The sequence below is a fragment of the Vanessa atalanta genome, chromosome 22 (assembly GCF_905147765.1).
Source record: "Vanessa atalanta chromosome 22, ilVanAtal1.2, whole genome shotgun sequence".
Lineage (NCBI taxonomy): Eukaryota > Metazoa > Arthropoda > Insecta > Lepidoptera > Nymphalidae > Vanessa > Vanessa atalanta.
In genome coordinates, this window is record NC_061892.1 from 6,831,163 (window position 1) to 6,856,686 (window position 25,524).

The 25,524-nt window shown below is 32.2% G+C and overlaps 2 protein-coding genes across 3 annotated transcripts; one reads left to right on the forward strand and one right to left on the reverse strand.

The window, feature by feature from the left end:
* Positions 1 to 239: 239 nt before the first annotated feature.
* On the reverse strand, positions 240 to 11,569 carry LOC125072710 (stabilizer of axonemal microtubules 1). Its single transcript, XM_047683386.1, has 13 exons — positions 11,537 to 11,569; positions 10,622 to 10,766; positions 9,964 to 10,167; positions 9,408 to 9,594; positions 8,791 to 8,933; positions 7,492 to 7,583; positions 6,730 to 6,840; positions 6,550 to 6,646; positions 4,537 to 4,723; positions 3,547 to 3,639; positions 2,421 to 2,533; positions 1,657 to 1,750; positions 240 to 419 (listed from the first exon to the last, which is right to left on the reverse strand). The coding sequence occupies exons 1-13, from the start codon at positions 11,542 to 11,544 to the stop codon at positions 337 to 339; spliced, it is 1,557 nt and encodes a 518-aa protein (XP_047539342.1). The 5' UTR covers positions 11,545 to 11,569; the 3' UTR covers positions 240 to 336.
* Positions 11,570 to 14,505: 2,936 nt separating this feature from the next.
* Positions 14,506 to 25,216, forward strand: LOC125072732 (uridine phosphorylase 1-like). 2 transcript variants are annotated; one of them, XM_047683413.1, is made up of 8 exons: positions 14,506 to 14,591; positions 19,031 to 19,169; positions 19,795 to 19,918; positions 22,022 to 22,174; positions 22,930 to 23,115; positions 23,707 to 23,845; positions 24,222 to 24,415; positions 24,796 to 25,216. In XM_047683413.1, exons 2-8 carry the CDS (start codon positions 19,036 to 19,038, stop codon positions 24,907 to 24,909), a joined length of 1,044 nt encoding a protein of 347 aa, XP_047539369.1. In that variant the 5' UTR covers positions 14,506 to 14,591; positions 19,031 to 19,035; the 3' UTR covers positions 24,910 to 25,216. The 2 variants fall into 2 exon arrangements, with proteins under 2 accessions (XP_047539369.1, XP_047539370.1); XM_047683414.1 differs by lacking the exon at positions 14,506 to 14,591 and adding an exon at positions 16,017 to 16,043.
* Positions 25,217 to 25,524: the final 308 nt, after the last annotated feature.

Consider the following 25,524-nt stretch of genomic DNA (forward strand, 5'->3'; position numbering starts at 1 on the left):
CCAGATGCTCGTGCATCAACCTTCACCATAAAACAAAAAAAACAACTACTTGATCTGAAGCGGGAATTCGATATGACATAAAAATATTACAGTATATATATATAACCTTTATTTAAAAAAGATCTAAAGATTAACATACATATAGGTATGTACAAATTTAAATAAATACTTTTAGAGGACGAGTAACCAACTTCCTAAAGTAAAACTACTCATAATGAAATATTCGTAAAAATTTAAGTAGGTATAAAAAGTAAAAACTCTGGCCGTTTCATGGTAGTGCGCCATCTTAGTTTTACATTTAAATTTAGAATTCAAAGTCACATTGTACATATGATGTTAACTGCAGCATTCAGCTTTGGGGAAATTGCAAGCACAGGGATCCGTTGCTATACATTGTGAAGGGCAGACACAATCGCAAGCTGAAAAGTAAATAATTAAAATATTATTAACTCCGTGGTCGAGTAGTGTGTACACCGGTTTTCATGGGTACGCCACTCCGAGGTCCCGGGTTCGATTCCCGGCCGAGTCGATGTAAATTTCTACATTCATTAGTTTTCTTGTCTTGGGTCTGGGTGTTTGTGGTACCGTCGTTAATTCTGATTTCCATAACACAAGTGCTTTAGCTACTTACATTGGGATCAGAGTAATGTATGTGATGTTGTCCATTATTTATTTATTTATTTATTTATTTACCGCTTATTGATAACAGTCTGAAAGTAACTTTTATAATACGAAAGTGATTATTGACTATATCCATAAATGAAATACATGTAACGACTTTATACGTAGACTACATATGTTAGCCGCCAGTAACGATTGTTACGAGACTAGCCCTAGCCTCCAATACGGTGCTACGTCATAGGATATCATAATTAATAATATCATTAATAATGTCACAATATTATTATTATTACATATTATTACAATTATTATTGTAATTAATTGATCAATAATTTGTACAACTTTAGTTGATATTATTTTATAACATTTAATACTGGCATGTAACACTATTTCTTATTTTAAAAGTGATTGAGCTGTCATAAGGAAAACAATTGGACGATTGGGGCATTGTAAAAATATAGAGAGAGATTGAAACATTAAAAATTATGTTGTACAAGTGTGTACAACATAATTTTATTTTGGCATCCCGAACTACTGAAATTACACGATATTAAATTAAAAGAGGAAAGGATCAATGGAATACAAAATTCCGCGTCGATTAGTGAGTCTTAGTCGGATACTTTCAGTATTTTTTACGTGATTACTCCGTGGTAGAGCCTTGTGCAGGCCCGTCTGGTTGAGTATTACCATCAGATATTCTACCGCCAATTAGCAATACTTAGTATTCTTGTTTCAACGGTTGGTGACGCATGTGCGATGCACTGAATGGTTATTATTTTTTACAGCAGCTATGTCTATGGACTGTGGTGACAACTTACCATCAGGTGGTCCATATGTCCGTCCACCTAACTATACTAATAACTACTACTACTTATATGATGATAATATAGCATAGAAGCTATATATAAAAGCTTTGTTTCTTCTTCCGATTTTCAAATTATTGATGATTGAAAGAGAGAATGATTGTTTTACTAAACATCTCTAAATAAAAATAAATACCAAAACAATAATAATTTATAGTATGTAGGTACTAACGTTTACAGTCTCCGTACGAGCAAGGATCCATGTATTCAGAGCAATCTTCGCCCGGGGGTAGGAATGATGATTTATAGACAGTTGTTCCTTCCAACTAGACATTGATTAATTATTAAAATTAAAGTCAACCTTGCAACAGAACTTATAAATCAACATAATATGACAGTGTCCTTACATAAAGTTGTCAGAACGTCAATAATGTTCTAAATTTAAAAAGCGATTAAAAAAACAAGTGAATAAATATTTTTTTTTGTACATATTTTTATAATTTATACATATTACTTTTAGGAATATGACAATCAGTAAAAAGTTGTAAAATCTGAACAGAAGGCTGTCAAATTAGCATCTATCTTGGAGGGCTCTGTAATAATAATCATTATATTGTGATTAAACAGTTAAACTCGACAATTAAATCATGATAATTATACAATACCTACTCAATATAAATGAAAATACAGGTTCAGATAGTTTACATTTCAAGTGTATTTAAACTATTTCTTTGTAACTATCTTAAAATTATTTGTTTACGTGATTTTTTTTTGGTTGGTTTGGTTCTCAACCTTACACTACGCTGTACTGCGGTTTGGTGGATATATATGTCATTTGGCCATATTGATAACTACCAATCCCCAATGGAACAGCGTAAGCGAAACTTTTTCAAACATTCCCCTTAAGCATAAGAAGCCTTAGAACAATTGACATGCTATAAAATGACTGAAAATACTAATAACTTTTCAAATCGAAAAAATAATAATATTCGTCACCTTTTGACATGGCTTCTGGTATTGTCCTTTGCAAGCCCAGGGCGGCCGCTGTGGCGAAGGCGCACAGACCGGCTGATACGACATCTTCTGAATGGTGTCGCATTCCATTTTCGCTTAAATATGGGAAAATTTTGTATGACAATTTATAATAAAGGGCATCGGTGCAATTACATACTAAGTATAATAGAATTGCCCTACCATCGAAATTTGCATAAAGCATAAAGTGGATAATATTTTACATAAATAAAATGACTCATTTTTAGCAGACAATATATTTTATCTACACTAATATAATAAATGTGAAAGTAACTCCTACTTCTTTTCTTTTACCCCTTCTCGCTTAAATCGCTGAACCGATTTAGATGAAGTTTTGTACTTAGGTGTGAGTTTTTTAAATTCATCCCTCGGGGTAGTAAAATGAGGTGACGGTTTGAGAGTATAGGTCAAGTTACATAAATTTCGCGCGAGTAGAGCCGCAGGTTTATTTTAGTTTATCATATATTTTTTCTTATTCATATATTGGAAGATAAGTTTTGGCGGACTTTTTTTCTAAACCAGCTAATTTTGCCGCCCCTGAAAATTTGCCGCACTGGGTAACAGCTCCCAGGGGCCCAACCAGTAAAGCCAACTATGACCGTACGGTCTGGACATTGAAACTACAAATTAAACACCAAGCGAAACGAACAGTCTGCAACTGCTTAAGCTGTTATTTCTGTTGCTTTGACAATTATTTAAGTTTATTTAATGCGAATTACGAGACCAATATCTAAACGATTTCACTATGTTTAGGTACGCGTGGGCTGAGATTGCCTCTCGGACAGAGCATGTTAACTGATGATTGTTGATGTTGATAATTTTCACGTGCTTTATTTATGTTTATAATTCATCTCGCGCTCAGCCCTAAAATCAACGTGAACCTGCTTGTGTCGTGAGTACAAATTGCTTTGCAGCAGCGTGTTTTAATAGCTCTAAATCTTCTCCAAATAGAAAGGAAGTCTTAGCCCAGCAGTGGGTCATTTACAGGCAGTTACTTTCGGTAGACAGGTACAGTGTGTTTCGAATGTTTGTGTTTTAAAATTAATCTATTAAAGCATATGTAGGCGATATGTTTGTTTTGTATTTTTACCAGCGGGTTTTTCGTAGCATCTGGTAGGAGCGTAGGATTCCAGCGGAGCCACACGTCCTGGGTTCAAGTATGACATCCGATTCACGGTACGATCTATTCGAATCAAATATATCATAGTTTAAACAAGAGATTGTAACAGAATTGTATACAAGTGTCTAGTTAAATAATTTTATTTTTTGTTGAAATATTCGGAGAATTTGTGACTAGAATCACACCTAAAGCCGACTCAACAAATTTCGATTATAAAATAAGCTTATAAAACCAAATTATAATGCTCAAAAGTTGAAATAACGTGCATACAACAAAGAAAAAATTCATGAAAAAACAAACGTCACTATGATTTCTTATGTACATGTTATGTATTTTGTAGAAACCACATACTGACTTACTACGTATTTATATGTAACTACTCTTTCAGTCTCTTTATCACGTACACACACAAACACTTACACAAGTTCGTTTTATGACATTCGTGTGTATCTACATTATAATCATTAATATATAATTCATGTTCTACGACTATAAGTACAATTGAACTAATTTTTGATTACATCACACGCAATTTTAGTTGTAGTAGTACATATTGTCGTCCAATATTGTTTATTTCTTCGGTTATATTAATATCCGCGTTAGAAACAATTATTACAGACGAATACATTTATTTGTACACTTTTTGTTGCTTTTAAAGCAGTTATATATAGGCAATATTGCTACACTGAGTTTTTTCAATTCAATTCAATTATTATTTTTTGGTTTTCAATTATGCCGAAATGACATCGATTATTTCGCCAATCTCACGTGAGTTTTTGTAGGTTTAAGTTACGTCGAAAATACTGTCTTAATTGGAATAGAAAAAAATATGTACACACTCTTACTTGAAAATTAAAAATAAACAAATCTCTTAACTTGTTTAAACAGATATATATGTATATATATATTCTTATATGCAGGTTTGATGATATTCTAATTGAGCGTCAAATAAGTACTCACTTTCAAAAGGTTGTTCAACGCAATGATATTTATGGGCCGGCTTGAAAGATTCTCGCAATGCAGTCGGCTTCGGTACGTAGTCGTGCCGCTGTGTCGTGATGTTCTGCATCGGTCCCTGACCCCACATGTCGTGGTGACACGGTCGGATTGCTTGCGTTATGCACACCGGGTTCGGTAGAAATGATAACTGAAACGACACAACAGAGATTTTACATAACCTAAGAATTCGTTCTCGGAATAAATAATATCCTATAGTATAACAACAAATTCTCAGCAGCCTCAAGATTGAAAGGTAATGTTTACACTCTCGTAACTCTGAGAACGAGTAATGCCGAAATAAAGACGTCACGAGTATGCTGATAAGAATAAACGCCATACTGCGTTTAATTTAATAACGGTATTAAAACCAAGGGCTTAAAGTGATCTGCAGATTTAAGTCAGCCCGACAAAGCTGGTAAGGCAGGTTTTTCGTGAAAGTAAAATTTGTCTATAGTAAGTAAAGAGGATCTAAGCGCGTGGTTAACTTAGTCCATTGGAATTATAAGTAATATAATAAAATATAAATTATTTGTTGAAAAGCTTCTACGGTGAAACCGGTTAACAAATTTCGATTATAATTTTCATTGCACATTAATCTGTAAATTAACTGGTAGTCCATATATTAACTCAAACAGTATCAGTTAAGTGGGTATACACACTGCACGAAGTTAAAATAAAACTAACACACAATCTTCTACGAATGAAGATGTTCTTTCCCAAATGCAGATATTTAAATAATGAAATGCTTCCAAAGAGTTTGCCAAAAGTCTACATTTAGGCAACTTCGCAGAGTATCTCAGAACAAAATTCGACCTCATTGTTATTCTACAAATGAATTTGGTGCTCACACTCATTGCTTACGTGTCTTTATACGATAAATTCCCGCATTTTTTTATTAATAAGCGAATTTATCAAATAAACGTTAAGTAAGAGTGAGAATAAATGTCCATCTATCTATAACAATAAACGTGGAGGCGTTTCTAAATTACCTAACTGAAAGAACAGATTATTATTATATAAAAAGTAGAGCATAAAATGTATCTCGTTTCGGAGAAGGTTTTGGCATATAATACCTGGCAGACGTCTACTGACGGGTTTGTTTACATCATTATATAAGATGCGCTTCGCTGTTTCGCCCGTTTTAAATTTAGAATATTAACAAGCGAAATTCCATATTTGTTATATTATATTTACTTGGTGGTAAGGCTTTGTGCAAGCCCGTCTGGGTAGGTACCACCCATTCATCAGATATTCTACCGCCAAATAACAGTACACTGTATTGTTGTGTTCCGGTTAGAAGGGTGAGTGAGCCAGTGTAATCACAGGCACAAGGGATATAACATCTTAGTTCCCGAGGTTTGTGGTGCATAGGTGATGTAAGGAATGGTTAAAATTTCTTACAGCGCCATTGTCTATGAGCGGTGGTGACCACTTACCATCAGATGGCCCATATGCTCGTCCGCCAACCAATGACATAAAAAAAATATTATATATACTGAACCATATTGATCTTTAGTCAAAATTAGCTGTATATAAAAATGAATCGTATATCTATTTTACTTAGAATTCGACATCGTTTGGGTGATTACCAAGAAAGATGGTATTTGCATTTTTTCATGAATAATTTTTATACTGTAAAGTTTGTTATAACACGCCACTAGATGGCGTTGCAGCACATACACTTTTATATCGTTTAAAAGATCGCCTTTACAATTGTTACTTGTAATACATCAGGTCAGGTTACAATAAATCAAGACAAATTGTAATCTGTCGAACAATTGTGAAAATTATTTGTCGTCTCTTTTGATTTTTTTATCCCCCTTTATTAAATAAAAGGATCGTAATACCTATACCTAGTTTATTAGATAAATATTTTTTAGCAGAGCACAGAGAGACTATTTTATTCAGTCTAGGTCTAGTATCTACTAGACCTAGACAAGCTATCTAGCTTGTTAGTATATGTAATTTTAGTACCTTCTGAACGGTATCTCCTTCCATTAATGCAGTGGAGGGAACGAGATTAGGCAAGGGCTTTACTGGTTGCGGAATTGTGGCTGATGCGGGGAGATAGCTAAAAGGGGAAGAATTAGGTTTAACGTAAGATTTTGTTAATGAATATATTTTATTAAATAATTAAAAGTTCTTCCTGTTTACCTGTTTTTGTAAATTGTCTGAGTCTCAAATCTTTTCGAAGCTGTGACGGGGTTGGTACAGCTATCAGGAATTATTGCTCTCCGTCGACAATCGTTCTTTGAATCCAAGTAGCTAGAAATTTATAGTATAAAAGTTTTGTATAACTTTAAAAAAAAACAGTAGCCTGCTGTGATTATTCTTATAGTTAGAGGGAAATTATAATTATGTCATTTTATAAATTTAAATATACTTAAAATCCGAGATCATTCATTTTATATAATATATATTAAATCCAAACCGGCAAATCGGTTAATAACTAGAATAGTAAAACAAGAATTCGTAAACAATAGAACTGAGCTAACATTACGTACAATTTAACAAACAATTGAAATTTCGGTGATATTAAAAAGCACTGGGTATGCTCTTTGGATATAAAGCGAACGTCACTTTATGTGAAAATCTTGAAGCATAGAATTACATACATACATACATACATACATTCAAATATTTCTTGGCTGAAAGTTTGACTTTGTGGTAAAAAAAATCTCAGCAGTAGCGAGGAATTGAATACAGTCATCCATTTCCTCATCATCCATGAGAAAGCCGTTGATCCTACGATTATTCTCTCTGCAGCCCTGGTGGCATACTGTCCCATTAGAGTACAAAGTGTGCATGGAATTGCGTGCAGCTGGGCAAACATGCCTGTACTATATTATCAATTTCTTAGATTGTCACTGCAGCCGATAACCGGTCAGGCCAGTACTCGGTACATTAAATACTAACCTCATAGTATATGTCGTGTTGGCTTCTAACTTCTGACACGGTTTTTGATATTGTCCTTTACAGGCCCACGGCAACGGTTCTTTTGGTAATATCTTGAAAGAATAATGTATAGCTCATTACAGTTAAAATATAAACCTAGTAATACCAAGCGTAACGAAAAAAACAGGATCAGGATTAAATTGGCCTTTTTAGCTATAAATGCAATTACAGCCAGCCATATGCCATATATATGCATAGTACTTGTATGTTTGCTTATGCCATATATATGCATAGTACTTGTATGTTTGCTTATATATAAGAAAATGTAATAAGGCCGTATCTGTAGATTCACTCCATATGGCGCGCCCTTCCATGTCAAATTATCGACGTGCATTAGTATGAGTGGCGCTTGTGCTTACCAGATGACTTGGTGTGCGTGAGACGACTTAGTGTAACGACAGCAAAAAAATAAATTAAGATTATGTTTGTTAAGTTTACTTTATTAAAAATGAATTAATTTAGTGGACAGGTGCCTTATTTGGTGAATACATCTATATTATACATCAACCATGTCCATTATTAGTACAAATGTAGACGTTTGCCGTAGTTTCGAGAGAATAAGAGGTATTCTTATTTATCAATGGGCTTAAGATAGTAAAGTCAATGCTCATGTATGTATGTATCGGATATTATTTAGATGTAGATATCTGTTGACCCTTGGCTCAGGTCATTTGTTCACGTCCATTAGGTCAAGTCATTTGACCCTTGGACAGATCCATAATATAAAAGTTATAATAAAATAATATTTATTATGAAATTGTACTTAAATCTGGCGGTAGTTGAAGAAATTATTATTAAAAAATACAAAAATTTTAATGGCAACAGTGTGTTTCTGTATTCATCTCGTAACTCACTCGTGAAATTTTGACAACCGACTTACAATGATATGATATTTTGATACGTGTATCCCACGCATCCCATTTTATAATAATTTATATTCAATGTTGCTTATCACATTCTGACATTTGACGCTCGTATTCTGCGGTGAGTTTCGACTCTCTTCTTAGAGAATTCCTCTACTGGTAATAAACTAGTACGGCTATTGTAAATTCAGTTTATTGTTCTAAAAGATATATAAGTACTCACGAACTTCTCTTGTTCAATATCATAGCGTGTTCGTTTCAAACTTCAAACGTAAATTTTAAAACTAGTTACTAACATTCTATGCAAGGGAAAGTCTCGTCACCGAGATTCATTTATAATGAGGTTAACGACGACCTAAGGTAAAACCTTTATGATATAGGCATGACTTGATATTACCTGATTATGCATATAGCTCAATTTATGTGTGGTGCTGTCGTCCATTTTAGCTGCGGGGCGTTCGTAACAACGTTCAGGTGCAAACGACTTCACAAGTTCTATCTTTTCGGGAGGCAAATACGATAGTTTGTTGACGGTGCGATCTAAAGACAAGTAGGGTAGGGTAAATTCGGTATTAATCATATATTTTTGGAAAATATTTCGATATTTACTTTTTTATAATATTATAATTATTAAATATTTCGATATTTATTTTAAATAATAATAATTATTATCAACCAGTTCTGACAACACCAATGTGCTAACAACATCAGAAACTAAGATGTTGTTGTCTTAGATTTTCGTGGTCACGAACACTGCAAAGTGCTCGAAACGTCGGGATGTTAAAATAATTAATATACGCGATTAAATCCGTTAAAAACTAGTTTTATTTCAACTAAGATGTTTGTTTCGTGCGCTTGTAATTACACTGGCTCAAACAACTATCGTGCTGGAACACAACAATATACACTCTATTGCGATTGGCGATATAAGCGGTAAGTGGGTGGTACTTAACTAGATGGGTTCTACAAAAGCCTTTCTACCGAGAAATGTATGAAAAGAAATTAATGTCCTACTCTCAAACGGTTGTTCAACTGAATGAAATTTTGCAGGTGGCTTGCAACTTTCCCGGAGAACACATGGCTTGGCTACGTAGTCGTGCCGCTGAGTTGTGATGTTTTGCATCGGCCCCTGGCCCCACATGTCGTGGTGACAAGGCCGTATAGACTGCGTCACACACACCGGATTTGGCAGGAAGGACATCTAGAATAAATAAATAATTACTGATAATTGTTTTCATAATTCACTTTGTTTAGGTTAGTTTATTGCAAAATTAATCGTCTGTTGAGATAATTCTCATGCATTAATATTAGATATTAAATTCCTACTAATTTCTTTAGCAAATAAGTATCCTTTGTTTTTCAACTACAAGTAGAAAAACAAAGGATACTTCGATTGAATCTCGCCCCTACAGGTCACACAAGAATAGCGAGGTCAAGTGTGCGTTCAATTAAACCAAACTCCAATACAATTACAAGAACACTTTCTTTTAATTTTTTTACTTGTTTAAATTATTTTTGCAATTGTCATTGATTGAGGTTCATGTCGAGTAAGCTATGATAGTGTTTTTACTTTTTGGACTGTACAAGATTCCATTGGCTCGCAACTGGGCACCAAGTTCACCGGCGGCTTCTTCGCTTCTCCTCTGAGGTTTTTGCACCCGTCTACAGGAAGGTAGGATAACTTGTAAGTTGTGCAGGATTCTACACGAGCCGTCGGTTTCATGTAACATCGCCGGGGAGCATACGATTCAGGTATCTTAGGCTGCTTGTAACACTGAAATAAATTCTCCAAAAAATTAAAACCTTCGTCTACAAATATTAATTTGACGAGAATATATTTTTTAAATTGTAAGTATGTATATATTACTTAATAATGTATACTTTTATACTAATATTAAAAATACGAAAGCGTCTGTCTGACTGTATGTTGTTCTTTCACGACCAAACTGAACCGATTTTATGTAATTCGGTATGAAGAAAGCTTGACTCAAAGAAAGGTCAAAGGCTACTTTTTAGGTTACTTTCTGCGCCTAATTCCTGACGAATCCACGGGCGACAACTAATTTTAGATAAATCCATTACAAAAATAAATGTACAATTGTGTTTAGAATGTTATCAGAATTTTGTGTTTTAATCGCAATTAAGATTTAATTATCCACCCCCGCTGTTCCAAGGAAGGACGACTGAGTTCGTTATTCAGTGTATTTATATAAGTTATGTAACTGAACTGGTTTGACAGGAGCCGCCTTTCCGCAACAGCAACTCCTACAAGGGCATGGTCGCTCCTGTTTACCGTCCATTGGTTTACCATCTTGGAGACCGCTTTTAATACCTGCTGTGGGTGCGCAGGGTGCTGCAGCACAGGGTACACACCTGGAAATAAGGAATATAGTAAATGAGAACTAATTAATTTGTTAGTTTTTTAATGTTGACTTTTGATTGATATCAATTAATTTTAAATAGCTTAACTCTACTCAATATCGCTTTGTAAATGAGTGACAAATTATTTTGCCAAATTTATATTTGTATTATAAACTAATATTATAAATGTAAAAGTTATTCTGTCTGTCTGTTTGTCTGTCTGTCTGTCTGTTTGTACCGAAACAAATTTGAACCCCAAGGAAGAATATAGGATTCCTTTTATACCTAACACCTGACGACCGATCCCTAAAAACGCGAGCGTATCTGCAGGCGGCAACTAGTCGTTAGTATAAAATAATTATATATGTTTTAAGAAACGGAAAATGTTTCTTACGGCTTTAAATCTATTATTACTCTAAGATATAAAATCTTAATGTTATGAGGTAACTTCGATTTTTCTTAGAGATTGATTCTTTGAAAAGCTGAAAAGGTCGAATGTAATGTGTTTCCTAGTTCTGAAATAATTATATATGTAAATGTCTTAATAAAAAAAAAATCTGGACTAATCACAGTTATAAATTACTTAGGAGTTTCTGACCCTACTGAGAAAAAAAAAAACAATTTATTTTGAATATCTATTTTGAACGTATTATATGGTATAGTCTTTTTTTTTGGAGTTTGTTGGTATTTTTAGTGTTCGCCGAGAGCGGTTAACGCCTTAGCATACTAAAGCGTAGATTTTCTTAACATTATATTCTAGTAAAGTAATCATATTCACTTACTCTGGCATAATTTATATCTAAAATTCTTATAGAGTAAAAACACTGTAATAAAAATATATAAAAATAAATCTAAAACTAAATAGATAAGGAACTGAAAATAATTTTACAAAAACATCTCTATCGAAAAAGTAGTTTATAAAAACTGACATTTATATGAAGTGTTCTTTTAAATGTCATTCTTTTGAATTTCGGGTTTAGTTTTTATGATTTTCGAATCTCTGTGGCCATAAACATAGTGATTACATTATCTTTGTTTAGTAGGAGTTTATCATGCCATTTTGTTGTGATAATCTTCATTTGTAAGATTCTTATGATAACCCAATAATGTCTTTTTCCTGATAAACCTATAATGATAATGAATAAATCGTTGTTTATACATGGATTTGAAGTTCAAAGTGTGTCCTCAGTTCAGACCGCTTTTCTTTTATTTTTAAATTTGAACTCACCTAAGTTTTGATGAGTAATGAATTTGTTTTCTCTATTATAGTAATGTGTAATGACATATTATCGATTTGACTTGATGTATATATCTATCATCATAATTAAAATCTTAAAATTTAAAACCGATTAACTTCACATGCGTCATCTCTTATACACGTGGCGTTGGCAGAATATTTTGCGCTCAACAAATTTAATTCAGAACGATATTGCTTTTAATATATCCTCATTCCACAACGAAGAATACTTCCTTAAGCATGAACTCATGTTATGTATAGTTTTTTTTTTTTTTCGAAATTTGTACAGCGAATGTATCAAATGTGCTTTCCAGAAATTTAGCAATGATCGGTTGCTTAGTTAAGAGTATGAAACTAACTCACTTTCGTATTCAGATTACTAATAACTTGTTACATATATAATGTTTTTTTATTACGAACAATAAACTTATATAACTCAAGGCTCACAGATTTTTTTTATCGCCTCGGCACGGGTTTCTTGGGGGAAATCAAATAGTCCTAATCCATCTAATACTGTGTGGCATAAAGATAAAAATATTCGATATTTTATCTTGTTCTTAAGTGTAATAAATAGAATTTTTAAACTCTACGGACTCGCTAATTCTATATAAGTTCTATTATCCGAAATAAACTTCGTATGAAATAGTTTTTGATTTTTTTTTTTTGTAAAGAATTATCGTCATTCCTTCAAAAGTTTTTTTAATCGTTTTTATTATTATTATTTTACGTGTGTTTTATAGGTATTAAAAACTTTTATATATTTAAGAATACATTTTCATCTTATTTTACCCGTCGGTTCTTCGTACGGGTGAAACAAGATTTTTTACGCTTTCTATGAATAAAAATAATTTTAGCTTAGTCCGAGCACTACTTAGCGGGTCCAATGTAAACCATCCACTAAAACACAATAAAAACAAATCAAAATCGGTCATCAAACATCAACCGCTTAGCAGGAGTTCTGTTATCTACACATGTACATAAGATTTATAAACATAAACATATAGAGCTATATATAGCATACATTGCACGGATATAGGGTTTTACCCAATTACACAGGCAATTATGTAATAATGATAAATATAAACGAATATGATAATGAAATTAGTGTCACAAATGGCCTTATTTCAGGTTTTTATTGTAACTAATTCCTTTACTTCACGCACGTCAAATTTTTACCCGTATATCCCTTAATATGCTTGTACCTTATTCAAGTCTCAGATTACCTAACAGTCAAGTTTTACTACGATCGATTCAGTAGCTTACTGTTATTTTAAATGAACAGATATAATAGGGTTTCTTTTTTTACAGATTTAGTAGGCAAACAGTCACTGCCCATATATGACGCCGAATGAGTGAGCCAGTGTAACTACAAGCACAAGGGACATAACATCTTAGTTCCCGAGGTTGGTGGCGCATTGGTAAGAAATTGTAAGTTATAAGAAATAGTTAATATTTCTTACAGTGCCATTGTCTATGGGCGGTAGTGACCACTTACCTTCAGGTAACCTATTTACTCGACCGCTTACCGATATCATAAAAAAAATTGAAATGCCTTCAAAAATATTAGGTATTGCTGTTTGGCGATAAAATATCTGATGAATAAGTGGTACCATCACCTAAAATTCGAGTTTTACTAAGTAGTATTTGTGTGGTTTTGTGGCTTTGTGCAACCCCGTTTGGGCAGGAACCAATTATCGTTATTAGTTTGTATGACAAGAATATTACACTAAATTCACCGTTTGTATTTTTTTTAACTCAAATACTTATATAATATGTCTATTAGGCATAGATGAAATCTCTCGTGGACTATTCAGTAGGCATTGACAAGATCTTATCAACAATATTTTCGTTTATCTTTTATAGTTTTGACAGCGATTGTTAGGGAAAAAGACCCATGAGCGACAATTTACTCTCCAACTAAAGAGTACAATCAATATGTCTCCAACCACGTTGGCATGATAAGCTATATTTTTAGAAATATACAGCTTATAAAAACAGCACATCAAATGTTTTTGCCCTCATTGATTTCAGCCACGGCACCCAATCTCAAGGGAGACCAACTATGCAGAATATATTATAGTGTACAAGTGTGTGCACAATTACACGTGCATTATCTTTTCGCTCAGTGTCATAACGAATTAAGAGGCACGAGACACATATATACTTCTAACATTCAGACTGTACTGAGAATTTTCGATAGAAGAACTCAATAACCTTTTATCGGGCCGACACAGGGAATACTGGACTTCTGGATCTGTGCCCTTAATTATTAACCACGAGACCATCAGTCAGACGAAGTCAGTACATTATGTTTATAAACTATAAACTATTGTAATTTGAAAATGGAATATTTTATTAGTAGTGTTTGAGTGACTTCGAAGAAAAAAAAACATATCAACGAAACTGCTCCTTTATAAAATTCTTATGATTACAGATAAATGCAGTTTTATCCATTTGTATATACATACAAAGTATACGCAATAAATGAATAATGCAGTACGTGATAAAGCGTCGTCTGGTTATAACGTATTGACATCATATAAAATAGTTCCGTTAAACGCAAGTGAAGTTTAAAAAATTTGTTTTAGAAAAAAAAAAACGTAAGTATTTTATTTTTAATATTCTTAAATAGTACAGATTATTAAGATTATATATTTTTAACAGATACAAATTTACATAATACTTTGACACGATATTTCTCTTGTGTGTGCGTGTGTGTGTTTTTTTAAAATATTAACAACGCGCGGTCGTATTTATTTTCATTTTAATGGTTTTTTTTCTTACTGGCTTCTCTTTAATTTTTAAATCGTTTTAGATATCTGTTATGGTAAGGTTTTATATTTATTTTAACCAATTTCAATTATGACAGATTATAAAGGATTTTTAAAATTAAAAAGAAATTTGTATTTACATTTGAAATCGTGCTTTGACTGTATTAACATTTTAATATATTGTTAATGCGTTTGCAATAATTAGACCTCGGTTGTAATGTCCTCGTGTCCTTAATTACACACGATTACCATTTATAACGAGACACAACGAATAAATATAACCTAATAGCCTCCTAACTAATGTGATTCATAATAAGCTATTAATACAAGAAATAAGAAGAAATTCGTTACCCCTACTTTCCGTTTGCATACGGCACAAAGAACGTTTTTGAGCAAAGGTCTATAATCAATTTACTATGTAACAAACTTAAAAAGTTTATTGAGACTAAATTAATCAATAAAATTTATCATTCATTAGAAGAATACTTTTAGAAAAAACGCCGGGATTTAGACTCCGGTTCCAAAACAGGATTTGATTTGATTGAACAATAATTGTGAATAACAGCATTGTAATTCTGTTTATTTGAAAGAGCAACTATATAGTTTCTTGTCGTTTCTTCTTGCTGCTTTCTGAAACGGTGTGAGTGTGTAAATATTGACGATTCGAAAACGTTTCATGTCAAGTTTACTAGAACATAAAAAATACATTTGACTTGATCAGATTATTAAACAAAATGCAGACGAAGCGCCCGGAATATTATAGTGACGCAACAAACGAGAATGCAAAATCGGAAGCGAATCCAAACTGCTAAATGTCAAACATTTGACAAAAGTCAAAAGCACAAAGTTGTTAATGTGTTAAAAATACAGTCAAAAATCAAAATTTTGTGACAGAATATAACGTCACATAATAGTTTAATTTATAGACTTTTTTGATTTTTTTATTTATCGTCTTGGAACGCCATTACTTTGCCGAACTATTTAAACTATTACGTATCGTTTTGAGGGAGAGGGTGTATGATATATAATATTTAAAAGCAAATTAATGTCATATAAATTGATATAAATAAATAAGAAACACCATTGAATTATCGTTTTATTACGAATTAAACTAGACACATTTGAAAAGACAATAATTTACTTTTAAATATTATATGTCAAACTAAGCAAATGTCGCTTGGTGTTATCAGTTGTCATCATTGACTTACATGTATACGGTACGGTAAAATATTCCTTGGAAGTATTAGTTGTAATAAAAAAAACATGACAGTTAAAACATAGGTATATGTATTTTGTTCTAGAGAAGATATTTTTAGTATACATGTACTCGTAGTTAAGTTTTACGGCATTTATCACGCTCGGCAGCGAGAGGTCTTCGCAGATGATGGATGCGCGCCGTATCGGAAGGCGCACCTCACTCAAGGTTGAACCCCCAGAAACGATATAAACTAACTAGGTAGTCCTTAAAAGTGTTCGATGAGGGCATAACTTTCGTTTTTCTTTTAAATTATAAATAATAAAGCCGCCCTCTACCCATAAGCGCCAAAACTATTTATATTATGAAATGAAATGAAACATTTTATGATTTCTGAAAATCTATCTTATTTATTTCAACAATGTCAAACATCTATGTTCATTTATAATGATTAATTACAAATAAATAAATACTTTCGAACCTCTTAACCGCGACCGAAGCCCCGGGTTATAACTGGTATTATATATTTCATAATATTAGTAGAGATAGGAAATTGTTTTATCATTTTCAAACAAAGACCTCTTGATATAGTAGTCAATATAAGTCGTTGAGTTATCAACAATTATTTTATTATATAAATCTAGTGATTAAATCACTATAAAATATATAATCGTGATCATCATATGTGTGTCATTAACTAAGTATATCTCATATACAATTCTTAGCAATACTTAGTCATCCATCCTCCTGCCCTTATCCCAATTTTATTTGGGGTCGGCGCAGCATGTCTTCTTCTTCCATACATCTCTGTCTGACGTCGTCTCACAAGTAACTTTATTTCTAGCCATATCATCTTTCATACAACCCATCCATCGTTTCTTTGGTCGTTCCCTACCTCTATATCAATCCATATCCATCCTCAAGACCTTCCTCACAACATGGTCCTCATTCCTCCGCATAACATGCCCATATAATGACAACGGGTTTCCACACAGCTTGTCCGTTACCGATACCTCTTTCAAACTTCCTCTTATGTAGTCATTCCTTAGCAATAATTAGTATTCTTTTGAAAATATAATTTTGAAGTGCAAAGTAATTACGTGCAACGACGTACGTGTGCATAGAAAATTATTTCAATTTTAAATATCGAAATCATTTTTTATCTTGTTATAATGATAACGATTTTAAAAGGGACAAATAGGTCACGAACTTATCTATGACGTATGAATGAACTGATTTTGATAATGTTTATTTTCAGAATACCCTTGAAAAGGACATAGCTATTTTTTAACATTTTTATTTTAAATTTAAAATGTAATTTTGTATTGAAGCTAATTAGGTCATACTTAAATGTATTTATTTCTCTCATCTATATGCGGTCGAATAATCAAAAGTTGCTTAATTAATTTAGTTAAATAAAAACTTGAAATGACACGTGAAACCGATCATATATTCTACCGCCAAAAGAACTTCTTCTCATTGTTGAGTTCCGGTTTGAATATAAGACGCATTGGTATTGTAAGGAACGCTTTTTTATACCATCAATATTAATTGACTATGGTGGCCACTTACTATCACGTGGCTCATCTGCCCATCCACTTACTTATATTGTATATTTAGGATATACTTTAAAAGAAAAAGTCATATAATTTCTATGGTTGCGTCGGATTTCCGTCCCATCGGACAGTGAGAGCGAATCAATAAAGAGAGTACATACTACTTAGAGGTGCGTACTCATGCGCAGGTTTCTGCACTGAACTATCTCTTCACAGTTGACGTAGTCGTTAAAGTGGTCGATGATGTCATGACTAGTTTTTATTTAAATTATAATTAGTTCCAAATGTATAGGCTATTTGAAAATGCGAAAAGTGTCAATTATTGTAATGAGATATATTAATTTAAAAATGATTATTTAGTAACGAAAGTTGAAAATAATAATTAATTTATTAAAACATCCATAAATAAAAATGCATTTTTTTCAACGTTTGTCACGTGACACAAAACGCTCCTGATTGTTCGGGTTTATGATTACGTCCCTTGATTGTTAGCCTCGTTTGCCTACTGTATGTGGATTATATGTGCTACAGATTACAATACAGGCAAGTGACGTATTGACAAAGTAGAGTTTTCGCGCGCTATTTAAATATGGATTTTTTAATTTGATATTTTCCAGCAAATATGTACTAGAATTAAAAAAAACAACTTTTACTGGGTTCCTTAACCTCTACTAAATAATATAAAATGGATTTTAAAAACCAGTCAAATAGCCTATTGTATATATGTAGTGATTTTTATATGATAAATTATGTATGTAACTCAATAGTTACATTAGAATCAGCAAAATATTATATGCCAGTGCATTTAACGTATCAATCAATTATTATTAACCTTTTCCTTGTTAAGTATATCACTCATGATTCATGCTTATTGTTAAAATTCAACTACAACATTGTCACGGGTTGACATACGCGATGTATTAAAATTGATGGTTATTGAAATAAATTTATCTTCGATTACACTTGTATTTAGATAGCGTGTTGCACTACAAAAGATCTAAAACAAACGAGCCGACTACATTATCTGGATTTCTGCTATTTACGCTAGGCTATCGCCAAATTTTATACTGCTTTAGTGTGCGTGTACTTAATGACCAACCGTTGGCCACTAAATTTCCGAACAGTTATCATATTTGACAATCTATCTTTACATATAAATAATCGAATGAAATTATATACAAAGACAACAAATAAAAGTATAGAGTAAAATTATCATGAAATAATAACATAGAGTTTTGTAAATAAAATTAAATATATATTTATTAGTATTATATATATCTTATATTAGTAATATATATATAGTACGTGGTAAAGAGGGGCATGACGCCTTAAGGGACCGTGATGCCGTTCGCTTAGTTTAGTTAGCCCGACTCTAAAACAATATTATAAATGTTTCATACAATAAAACGATTTTGTTCGTTTGAATGGCAACCCAAATATGACCGTGCAATCGTGATTACGTTGCTTATTAATTTTATATTAAGTACGATATGTTAAAACACTTTATATTTCAACAGGAACTATGTTTCGCGCAAGTGAAAAAAATTCAACAGCCGAATGTGATTGTGACTATATACTGTCAGGGGAAGGACTGGAGCCTCATTATCAGAATTGTAGCACGGTGTGGCGTAAACTTTATGGATCAACTTCTCCTAAGTAAGTAAGATCTGGTTCTTGAGAAATTGATTTTTAAAATATCGTGATTATCTAACAGTTGATTTGATTGTACTTATGATGTGTATTATTTTTGAGTCTGGAGAATTTTAAACATCTATAAGTATTGTTCTCTATGAATGGGTTGTACTTTTTCGATCCAATCTGAGATAGACAGACCCTATATATAGAAGGATACAGACCATAATTACCATTAATTTTGCGTTGATATTATTTCTCTAAGAGATTAATTGTCATTAATTTTTATCTCGTGTCACCTGCAGATGATGCACACGCGCAAGAAATGTCATTCACCTTATAACATTTTTGTTATTTTTTTTTGTGATTTAGGAGAAGTGTTTCGTTTTTATAGTTATAATATTATTTTATATCTGTGAAAAAAATATCCAAATACTTTGTGTACCAGTCCATTCAACGAGTAATATATATACGACGTGTAAATTTTTATAACTTTATACAGTTGATGAATAAGTAAACTCTGCTTTCTCTCTTTCTCTCATAAGTAATTATGCATCGAAAGAAGAAGACAAAGCTGTGTTTAACCATACGACTTCTATACAAGTAATACTAGTAAGAGGGTTAAAGTATAACATTTGTATCTTCATAGAAATCCTGACGGCACGTTTCGGTTGAGGAATGAACATCTTTCTAAGCTGAATCAAGATGTTTTGTATCATTTGGGCTTAGATAATGAGAATTATGATTTGCCGAAAATGTTCGGAGACGTTAAGGTGAGATTGGATGTTTTTCGAATGTTGTTTACGTTCTTTATTAACGAACTAAGATGAGTTGTTTTCATTTTAGAAGATACAACGCGTTACGTAGAAGCTTTTAGTGAACAATTTTTTATTATACTGCACTTTGCTGTTTCGCCCGCTTTTAATTTAGACTACAGACGAGACAAGCGTGAATTTCACGTATTATAAAATATAATATAATATTTATTCTATAATATTACAATATTTTAACGCTTTTATTTAATATTTGTATTATAAGTTTATTACATAATAACTTAATATGAAAATGTCCTAAATGTCTCTTTAGGCTCTGAAACGTCTCTTTAACTGATAAAATTTTAAAAGAATTTCTTAATGACTATTAAATTACGAAATAGCTTAAGTGCCTTTCGTCAATTTATTGAAACGAGACGTTGAATTTGGAGGTTGTTTTACTGTAATAGATTGGCCGCTTAATGCTGAACTGTTTTTTTATAAGCCTCATATCAAATTGTTTCGTCAACAATTACGATATTATCTTTAAGTATAAAGCAAGATAGCCTAGTGTTTATAGTATAAGGTAATCTGATCTAAAGAGTGTAGGTTTAAAAATAGAACAACGGGATAGGGAACGTGATAACGGGATTGAATTAGAAAGGATGTGCTTTCGTGTTATTAATAATGAACACATTCTTTTTTCAAATCAATTATCTGATATATATGGTCATTTTTTTTGCTTTTTTCCGCTTCTGACAATAGTACAAAACATTGATTTTATCTAAATTATTTTTTTTTAATAATATTTTATTTTATCTGAATTACTAGTTGTAGACAAATTGCTACATGTATGTCTGTGAGTCAGAGATATAGGCGATATTCGTATATATATACATATATACTATAAACTATTTTATATTCGTATATGTACTATGAAAAATTGTAAGCATTGAAACAATTATTTATATGTAATGTTATTCATTTATAGTGAAGCAAATTATAAATTTTATATTTAAAAAGGGTAAATAAAAACACATCTAGTAAAATTTACTATGAATACACAACAAACACTATATAAAAAAAATATAACGTGACCAAAGTCTAAATTATTCGGACATCTTAAATGAAATGAAGATTTAATAATAATAATTCGTTACATACATTAACCATGAGATTATACGTTATCATTTGTGTTATTATCTCTATCACAGTAACGTGATCAACCATTCATGAAAAATGACCTACAGAATTGTCTATTTCAATTCTTATCATATAAAATGATAGATCGATTTTGTCGAGATAACTCTACACCATTAAATATGTACATACTTCCTTTATTCGATTCGTCGTCGACAATTGTTAATAATAGTTTGATATCATTTCAACTTAGTAACGTAGTTAGCTAGTTTCAACGTTGTTATTAGTACCGAAGATTTATATCTTTTGCTCATACTTAGGCGACGCGTCGTTAAGCATTCAGAAGCGCGAATGTGAAAATATTGCATTTTTTTTTCTTATTTATTATTTAGATAAATACTATCGATTAAAGAAGAAAAAAATGCAATATTTTCACATTCGCGCTTCTTAATGCCGAACGACGCGACGTCTGTTGATTTAAAATAAACGAATTATAAAAAAAATTGTTAATTAATCAACAAAAGTTGAAAAATTTCAGAATCCATTTTAATTGCTTCAAATTCAATTTATTGACTGTTAACGTTACGTGTGTGTCAAATATATTTTACAAATAATTGTAATAATACAAAATACAAATGTTTCCTTGTCGATAAACTCTTGTAGAGGTACTATATGTTCGTACTTAAATATACAATAACTGCATATATTGGTAGTAACAGTCTCTAAGTATCCCACTGCTGGGCCGAGGCGTCGTCCTCATTTTGAGTCGTGGGTTTGTATGCTACTCCACCTTTCTACTGCAATTTGTTAATTTTATTGTGTACATCTTTCTACATAAATATATCATGATGTTAATACATATCTTTAATAAGTAATTAAAAATTATCAATTATGTAAATATTTTTACAGATTAATCATTATGTTTTTCGATTAGCTTTATCTGTTTATTATCGACGAAAATATGAATATAATATTTTATTTCAGTTCGTATGTATGGGTGGCACAAAATACAGGATGAAGGAATTCGCTAAGTACGTAGCTAAAGCTTTGGATATACCTTGTGAAGATTTTGTAAATATGACTAAGCATTCGCATAGATACGCCATGTATAAAGTAGGGCCAGTGCTTTCCGTTAATGTAAGTTGAGTTTTAAATATATTGTTTAATAGTTTAATTTAAAATGACAATGCTGATGTCGCTTAAGACCATAAAGCAATTAATTATCGAGGAGTTGTAGCGAATATCAGTATGAGACAAGTTTTGAGAATCACAACACACATACTTCTTGTCATTTTTATATCATATAGATTGGCAGATTGAAAGGTAGGTAGTTAACACCGCCTACAAACATTGGCACTGCAAGGTTAATCAGCGCATATATACTCAAGGCGCCCCCAATCTCGTTGAACGAAGATGTTATGTCCCTTGTGCATACATAGTGACTCATTCACCCTTCAAACCAGAACACAACATTACATTTTACATTACATAACAAGCTTGTAAATTTCCCGCTGACATGCTAAGGTTAGGAGCATATTCCACCACGTTGCTACAATGCGGGTTGGTGGATACACATGTGGCAGAATTAGACATATGCAGGTTTCCTCACGATGTTTTCCTTCACCGCCGAGCACGAGATGAATTATAAACACAAATTAAGCACATGAGAATTCAGTGGTGCTTGCCTTGGTTTGAACCCGCAACCATCGGTTAAGATGCACGCGTTCTAACCACTGGGCCATCTCGGCTCACAACATTACTAAGTATTATTGTTTAACCGTAGCATATATGATGACTGGGTGGTAGCTATCCATATACTATGAATATGCTTTCGTAATTAATATGCTAAGTAAATCGTTGTTACAAATATTATATATGTGATTTTTTTTCAGCATGGAATTGGAATTCCATCAATGACGATTCTACTTCAGGAAGTAATAAAACTATTGAGTTATGCGAAAGCTAAAGACCCTATTATTTTCAGAATAGGGACGAGTGGTGGTTTAAATATATCACCTGGATCCGTTGTAATTTCGTCGTGGGGTCTAAACGGGACATTGGAGAAATCGTATGATATCGTAGGTACTTTTTGTAATTATAAAGTTGCGGGTAGTGATATATTTTAGGTTCGCCGGATTTATGGGAAGAATTACTGATAATTTGAGGTCGTAATTATTTACAATTCTATCGTTGTTGTTACAAAGCTTGGACTTCAAGATCGGCTTGTATGGTTATATGTATATATACGTTTGAATTTTATTTTAGCTGAGAACAGAACTAATTTTTTAATGTCTTTGTATATTTGATCTTAATTTGTACATTTTTTATTTGCTTAATAATATTCGACTCCTATGTTTATATCTATGTTTTTTATTGATGCGGACACGAGATTTAAATAATTAAACTTATGTATAATTAATGTCTCACTGATCGTATGACGTCGTATATAATAAGGTCTTGAGTTTAATCTCCGGCTCGGGACATATAAAAAAACGGGGTTTTCTGACATGAAAAGTAGTGTGTGTGTGTGAAATCTTTCTTGATGTGTCGAATTTACCGTCCACAGATTAACAAAGTGAATGAATAGAGTATGAGCGCAAACTTAGCCCCGTAGACAATATCGGTCAAGTGGTTATTAATGAGTACATTAACTGTTTCTGTTTTTTCAGCCAGTATTGGGTAAAATAAGAAAAATTCCATCGCACTTTGACAAACGATTGAGTGAAGAGTTGCTTTCAATTGCATCCGAAGAAAAAGATTTTTCCACTTATATCGGTGGAACGATGGCCGCCGATGATTTTTACCGAGGTTCCGAGTTATTCATAATTTTCATTATAAGTTTAAAATGATTTTATTTATTAATATTATTATCATTATTTTTTTGTATTAGAAAATTCTTAACTATATACAAATAAGAATTAAAAATAATTACTATATAAATCAAGAACGCGTGGAATGTTGGCAAGAATGCTAGCAGCATTTCCTCGTTGAATCCCAATTCCGATCCTCTCGGCAAAAAATGAACTAGCCCTTTTGTCACCGGTGGAGGCAATAAAGCTAGGTGTTATACATTTAATAAAGCTTTTTGCACTAAAACTGCAAGGTCCAAGAATTGATTATAATGATGACTGTATAAATGAGTAAAAATATATCATTAATTATTTATACTAAAATATTTTGCCAGGTCAAGCTCGTTTGGATGGTCCATTCTGTGATTACACTGAAGAAGACAAAATGGCATTTATCAAAACTTTAGTTGAATTGGGAGTTAAGAACATAGAAATGGAGGCAACTGCCTTTGCTGCCATGACGAGAGAAGCTGGCTTGAGATCAGCGGATGTCTGCGTTACTTTGGTCAATAGATTGGAAGAAGATCAGGTATTGATTTATTTGGACTTATTGATTAAAATTCGATGACTAATTTGAATTCTTTAAATAAAGACATAATACTTATAAATATAAAGATTTTCATAAAAAACTGCAGTTTATAATGAGCTGTTTTTTTCGATATTTTAAAGATACTAATATCGACTATATGTGTTTTACTTTTAATATAGTCTATCTTATTGGTTAGCGCTCATGCGCTCAGAACTAGCGTGATGATATGACTTATGAGGTTCCTCAGTAAACAGACTTCGTAACGTAAAAATAATTATTCCAATCGGACATTATGCCGCTTCTAATATACGCGTTCAACAAATCATAAATAAACTCCATAAATGGAAGGTGTTCTATAAAAGCTGTATTTTATTTTTTAGGTTACTCCATCTAAGTCCAAGTTACTAGAGTGGCAAGAGAGACCCATGTTAGTTATTGCGAAATACATCTCACTATACGTCAAAAAATATAATAAACCGGCCAAGAACGATTAGGAGTCACGGCAATCGGACTTACTCTTGAGTGACGACTTTTTAATGTTACTATTTTTTATTTATAACGGTAACGACCAATTTTAACGTTTTATAACACATTTTAAGCGTATCTGCATAATTTTTTTTATAACGGTCCTAAGGACACAATCCTGTGTGACACATGCAGATAGACGTCATAAGCTTACGTTATGTCTATGATTTGAAATTTGATTAACTGTTATTATATTTATGAGTATTTAAAGGTAGCAAAGAAATTGGAGACAATATGTCTGGAATATTTTAAATGTTGTTTTCAGCTCTTGTGTTATAATTGTTTATAAACGAAGATTAAAAAAATATTTTTGTCGATTTTATTTTGTTTTATTTATTGAATTTAGTACATAAGATTAAACTATTAATAATTTTTAACTTCACTGTTCTTACTGTAAATTAATAATTTGTTAAATAAAGGATTTATTTGTTATCTGTCACTGACATTATATCCGATAAGAACTCAAAAGTTAATATACTTGAGGGTGTGTAAAGATAGAACTTGTTACTAGTTATCTTGCGAATAATCGTGTCTATGGTACAGAGGTGGCCATTCTGTTTAAGAAGTTATCGGAATGTCACCAG

What these genes read in the sequence shown, in the direction of transcription:
- LOC125072710 (XM_047683386.1), bottom strand. An exon ending in ACCAGAAGCCATGTCAAAAG is followed by an intron (nt 1,751 to 2,420) that starts GTGACGAATATT and finishes ATCAATGTCTAG; the next exon opens with TTGGAAGGAACAACTGTCTA. An exon ending in CTCGTACGGAGACTGTAAAC is followed by an intron (nt 420 to 1,656) that starts GTTAGTACCTAC and finishes TTTACTTTTCAG; the next exon opens with CTTGCGATTGTGTCTGCCCT.
- LOC125072732 (XM_047683413.1), top strand. Translation starts at nt 19,036, where the DNA reads ATGTTTCGCGCAAGTGAAAAAAATTCAACAGCCGAATGTGATTGTGAC. An exon ending in GGCCAGTGCTTTCCGTTAAT is followed by an intron (nt 22,175 to 22,929) that starts GTAAGTTGAGTT and finishes ATTTTTTTTCAG; the next exon opens with CATGGAATTGGAATTCCATC. An exon ending in TGGAGAAATCGTATGATATC is followed by an intron (nt 23,116 to 23,706) that starts GTAGGTACTTTT and finishes CTGTTTTTTCAG; the next exon opens with CCAGTATTGGGTAAAATAAG.